General features: G+C 43.8%; 1 protein-coding gene across 1 annotated transcript; it reads right to left on the bottom strand.

Moving 5' to 3' along the window:
- Positions 1–397: 397 nt before the first annotated feature.
- Positions 398–5,641, bottom strand: LOC109745960 (glycerophosphodiester phosphodiesterase GDPDL4). Its single transcript, XM_020305072.4, has 9 exons — positions 5,360–5,641; positions 4,618–4,923; positions 4,221–4,333; positions 3,627–4,125; positions 2,846–2,884; positions 2,455–2,745; positions 2,167–2,306; positions 1,225–1,711; positions 398–1,035 (listed from the first exon to the last, which is right to left on the bottom strand). Exons 1-9 carry the CDS (start codon positions 5,616–5,618, stop codon positions 737–739), a joined length of 2,433 nt encoding a protein of 810 aa, XP_020160661.2. The 5' UTR covers positions 5,619–5,641; the 3' UTR covers positions 398–736.
- Positions 5,642–6,056: the final 415 nt, after the last annotated feature.

Below are 6,056 nucleotides of genomic sequence, written 5' to 3'. Positions count from 1 at the left end.
ATATAGTTGCCATGCTTTTACAACCACACTTGCCATCCCGGATAACTACATTTGCCAACCAGGATGGCAACTAAATCATCATCCCGCAGGTACCTAACCTAGCTGCGCCAGGACGTGTGGGCATTTTTGCTTCATGCCACACGCGCGAGGTGGAGATGAGTAGTACTTGTTGGGCGTGTGGCACGAAGTAGCCGCGCCCACACGTGTGGGCAATTCTAATGTTCGCCCACACACAGCCCGCGTGGGCTGCCTCCTGCTCATACCACACACGGTGTATGGACGCATGTCGAATATACCACACGTGTGGTGGATATCAACGTCAAAAAATAAGACACCACACTTATTTAACACTGCCCAGATCTTACACCTGAATCTAGAAATATGCACACTTCCTCGATTTTCACAGCGCACACATTCTTTTCAGCTAAGAAGTACAGTTCTTTTATACACAAACACAACAATGGTAAGACAACATCTTCCCACCCATCACCACTCAGCAATGCAGTACTGTATGAAATATCGAGCACTTGCGCTTGCTAGAGTGATAAACCGAGCCTCTTCAATTCAGTTGATAGATCAAATACACCAATGTGCCGGAATAGCTACAGAAACGAACGCCTGATATGTGTGTGTGTGTGTATATATAGCACAAAATAGCAAGATGATAGCTTGCACAAGTCTAACGGCCCCCCTCCGGTAACTTAACCTACTAGCGCACAGCCTCATGTCCTGATGCTCAAAGCAGAAGAGTAGCACAGGCCAATACAAGCAGAATGCAGGTGCTTACAGCCGTCGTGTGAGCAGCAGAAGGCGATGAACCGGGAGGTGGGGCGGCACCAGAAGGTGCATTCTTGGGCGCGACGGTGGGGAATGGCGGCCGCTGCACGCTTGGTGCGTCCAATTTTGGCATTGGTGCCACAGATGGCGGCTGGGCCTGAGGAGCGGCTTGATTCTTGAGTAGTTGCGCGAGGCCACCGACAGTAACGTTCCCCATGTAGGAGGGCACGTCATTTCCCAAACCCGTACACGAATTCCCTGCCAATACAATATAGCAAAGGTCAAATACTGTCACTTATCCAAAAGAGAAAAGAGAGTTTCCTATTGCTGTAAGCTATATGAATGCCCGAAATGGTTCGGCAGGGGCACCACAGCCGTCAATGCTACAAATTAGTCTAAACAAAACAAGCAGCAAAACACGAATGAAAGATCGCAGACGTAACTTACTCTTGTATCTCCTCACTGTCTTGGGGAAGTCAGTGATTAAGCCATCGACATTAAGCGACTGGGCATAGTTATTAATTTCCACTGTTTCATCTCCGAAGAAGTCCCAAGGTTGTGATACAAACTCGTTGCGGAACACCTGCGCATATACCGTTAGTCCCGCGGACTGCAGATCTGTCAAAAGGCTGGTTTGGTTGATGATAAAGTGCACACTTTGTGCAAAGAAAGAACTCCTGTCGACAACTACAGCCTCGGCAAACTCCTTAACATCTGCTAGTGAGGAAGCAGAAGCATCCCCAATGCCTGGCTGGAGAGTGTAAACAAGCTTGTATTTTGCTTTCTGCTGCTTCAATTTCACAAGAACAGCGCTATCTGTTGACTGGATCATGACTTCCTTGGTAGTTTGATTATTATAGCCAGCATCATTTAAGGCAGTGGTTAGGGACTCGAGAACATCAAATCCTAATGACTTCGCCATAAATGCGGCATTCTGCAGCACAGAAGACATGTTGATCAAATAGGACTCCACTGATTAAAGCTCAAGAAAATTGCAAGAAATTTGACTTCAAAGGACTAAATATTCACATGGTAACGCTTGTGTGACAAATATGAGCTTTCAGTAATAGCCTAGCCAAGAACACGGTACTGATTACTGCACACATAATAATAGATAGAATTACACATTTTATTTGTATGTCCTATTTGCCGACATTTTGCATGTTCGGTACATTTCATGATTCTCATATTCCTTGCCAATAAGAGAATACATGGTGATGACATCAGTTAAATAAATTATACAACTTAGGAAAAGACAAATAAGTAAATATATTATGTTCCTTAAACTAGGACTCTCTTTTTTGAATAAAAGAGAGTCAAATTAGTAAATTGGCTAGTAAGCATAACCGAAGAGATTAAAGTTGAAGTTACTTCAAGCGGAAGTATCACCTCGATCGTGATCATGATGCCAGATAAATCCTGATCCTTACCATATTCCAGAAAGTCTGAGAACTTGACAAACTTCCCAGTATTTGTGTATCTCGGGTTTCTTACAAGATAGTAGGTACTCAATGGGCTAGATATCTTGGCTGCAGAAAAAAGGTAGGTATGAGGAAACTAGAAGAATTTAATTTTTTTGTTTTTATGCCATCCACATACTTCTCAGCTGTTAACCATCAACTTCCACAGAAAACAACATTAAAAAGATCATCTCCATGCTGTGATGAAGGAACTCACGTTTCAAAGAACTATCGCTAATGTCATTCCAAGTAAGGTTGAATGTAAAAATCCCTGGTGTATCCCGAATTTCAGGAACGACAGATGTACGAGAACTGAAAGGTGTCATCTGAACATTGGTGGTATCAAGCAGGTTGATGGAACTCATGCAAATAAGAACTCCATCTTTTGTCACTTGAAGGGCACAGTCAATCACGTCAGCACCATCCTTAATTGCATTCTGGTAGGCAAGATCAGTACAATCTGGGTAGTCTCCACTGGCACCATTATGCGAAATGATTAAAGGTTTCCCTGCAGAGAAACACTGGGACAATTAAACAGAGTTGAACTTGTACGCATCCAAGCATCATGGCTGGCAGCAGTACTAGGATTTACGCCCAGATATACATACCATGATCCGCCTTACTTGCATTCAAGTCAGCAAAACAGCCTGAAGGGTAGAAGATTCAAATGAATTAGCAACGGAAGAAAACTATATTGCTCATATATTTATACAATCAATAAGTGTTCTGCATTTTCTTAAACATCCCTTTGGTTATTTGATGCATGATACATTTGTACAAAGTCCAATCTTTCTGCTTATCGGCTGAAGGTCTAAAGTTGGATGGCTTAGGGGAAGGCAAGTTTAATGAGGATGTAGTGTGTTAAAGAGAAATGTGTTCAATAGGGGAATGATCGTAATCTAGTGCATCTCCTTAATTAGAGATCACAAGTTCAAAAGATAAAAGAGAGAGATTCAGAAGCAAACTTAAAGGTGAAAAGGCATAAAGTTAACTTGTCTCCAGCCAGGTAAATAAGTTAGAAAAATCTTTCAATCATTTATAGATGTAGAAATAAAATGTAATACATGTATAAAATGACATGATAAAAGATGCAATTGCACAGGTATCACATTATTGTCATTGTATATTTACAGAGTTATTCCTATATCTTAAGATCTTATTTCAGGTTCAACAACAACAAAGCCTTTGGTCCCAAATAAGTTGGGATAGGCTAGAGGTGAAACCCATAAGATCTCGCGACCAACTCATGGTTCTGGCACATGGATAGCAAGCTTCCAGGTTAAGATCTTATTTCAGGTTAAAGAAAAGAAAACATGGTGAAGCAGAAAGTCGAAACAGCATTGTACTCAATGATTTCATAGGTACTCGGTGTAAAAAGAAGTGACATACCAATAGCCTCGGATGCAGTAATAGGGTAGTCTGTTAATACACCATCCACAGAGAAGCCGCCATCACTTATAAACGATAGGTATTCTTGCAAGGGATCATAACTGTAGTTATAGGGAATAATTCTATCATTTGCGAAGTCAGATGCATATATTTCTAGCCCTGCACTGTGGGCATCTTGGACAAAAGATGTTGGAGGCTGCAGATAGTTATCATTCGTCACTGGCCAGATGTAGATCTTGGGGACCATGATACCAGAAGCAATGGTCTTAATAAATGTTAGGTTCTTCGACAGTGAGCTGTAAGTTTGGTTTGTAGAAGGATCGGAGAGAAAGTTATCAGGAAAGCGAAACACAAGCTTTGTTCTGCGGCCAGCTCTTTTAGATATACTTTTGAGGAAACCCAACTCAGGTGATGAAATATACTTGACCGGGACACTCTTTAGGATGGAAACTATGTAGCTTCTCATGTTCAAACCATGTTGCTTATAGAATATGTCACGCTGCACATATGAAGAAGTTAGATTTTAACGGATTCGACAAAAGAAGTAGCAACAGTAACAGATAAAGGCAAAATTGCAAGAAGGGTAAATTTAACCTGAACATTCAACCAAACGGAAGGCGGCTTGACATTGGACTGAAAGTCTGTCACGGAAAGGATAGAATACATGGTATCAAACCTTTCAGTGCGAGAATAAATTCCTTGTGTTACTGCACAAAAGATTGAATAATCAGGTAAGAAGAATAGGTACAAGCTTATCATCAGGTCAAGCCTTTGTTAAGAAACTGGAGCGATAAAAAGCATGTAATCTGAAGAAAAGAAGAGCAGAGAAGTGATATAAAACATAGTGTATAATGTCTATGTAAAACAAGGAAAGAGCCAGAGGAAAGGCATGCCGGTAACATACTGTAGTTCATATTGGTCCACGTTCACTAGCATGTAACTGAGATGCACAGATGGTATGCTTTAATAGAAAGCTGAAAGTGGTACTCACAAGAAAGAGTCGTTTGAATCTCAGACAAGGTGAAGTCCAGAGAGAAGTATCCAGTTTTTGGCACGCCATCAATAACATATTTTGCCTCCTTTTTATTTTTCACAGGGTAGACTTGTGCAGCATTAGTGCAGTTTGACATATTTATATCCCGAAGGCAAATTCCAACACCATCCTTTGTGAGTTGCACATCACACCACAGACTTGTATCAGGTGCACTAGCAAGCAATGCGAAAGAAAAGGCGTAATAACTGGAATCAGGAAATACTCCTGAAAATCCACCTTTGGCGATCACAAGGGGAGCATCACCTGCACAACAGTTAGTCACGGTTATTCAAACTCTTGAATATTTGCTCAGAATCATCCCTTAACTTTATTTATTTATTCAAACTCAAATTGTGGATGTATTTGACCTCCCTCCCTTACACCATCAACTTTAATAAAGATGTTCAACCTCCTTTTTGAAAGAAAGATAACACCACTAACTAATTAACTCGGTAGGATTCTCAGTCAACCTTCTGAAATCTTTTTGCTTTTGTTTCCAGGAGGAGAACCGTGGAGGCGACTGCGCCCGCTGGCTGTAGGATTTCAGGGGAGATTCGATGTGCACTCATGAGTTTGCGCGCAGTCCCGCTAGAAGCTCACACGCCTCTCCCTCAGCAGGAACAAACACACGAACACGAGACGGGACAGAGAGGAGCGCGCGCGTCCAGAAACCTGGAGAAGGGAGAGTCGGGGGTGTTACCTCGTAGGGTTTTGTAGGAAGAGGGGCGCCGGATGCCCTGCGCGTCGGCGGCGCCGAGCAAGAGCAGGAGGCCGCACAGGAGCGCGGCGGTCTCCCCACCACCACCGCCACCGCCTCCTCGTCCAGGGACTCTGCCGCTCCTCATGCCTGGAAGATTCCCGCGGAGGACGCGGACACGGGCGGGAGGAGAAGAGAAGAGAGAGAGAGAGCTCGGAGGAGCAGAGCACTGGAAATGCTCTGGTGCTGTGGCAGAGCGCATATATGGAGCACGGGCGCCACTTGCGGTTCTGTCTCCTTCGGTCAGTCAATGAATGACAGCGGGCTCGCGGCTGGGCCCGCGCTGCAGTGACACGCCCGTGAGCCCGCGTGCTTGAAGCTCGCGACCCGCCTGGCGTTTACTCCACCACCACTACCAGCGCCGCGATATTCTGTGGCCGTTCCCGCCTTTTTCCGTCTTTTTTAACTGCATAATATCCTGGTTTGGCTCGGTAGTGCTCACAAAAATGATTGCTGGAGAAAAAGAAGGGCTTTTCCATCTAACTTTTTTGGACATCATAGTGCGCTTTGCACATTTCACTCTTGGCGTAGTTTGATCAACTGGGGAACGGAATTCGGGTCTCCCACGATGTTCGTGTGCGGACGATTCGGTCGTATGCGTTTTTTTTTTCAGAAACCAGCGACGCTAATGTCTTGCCGG

This window comes from Aegilops tauschii, chromosome 7, assembly GCF_002575655.3.
Source record: "Aegilops tauschii subsp. strangulata cultivar AL8/78 chromosome 7, Aet v6.0, whole genome shotgun sequence".
Taxonomy (NCBI): domain Eukaryota; kingdom Viridiplantae; phylum Streptophyta; class Magnoliopsida; order Poales; family Poaceae; genus Aegilops; species Aegilops tauschii.
Note: the sequence above shows the minus strand (reverse complement) of the source record. Positions and strands in the feature narration are given on the sequence as shown.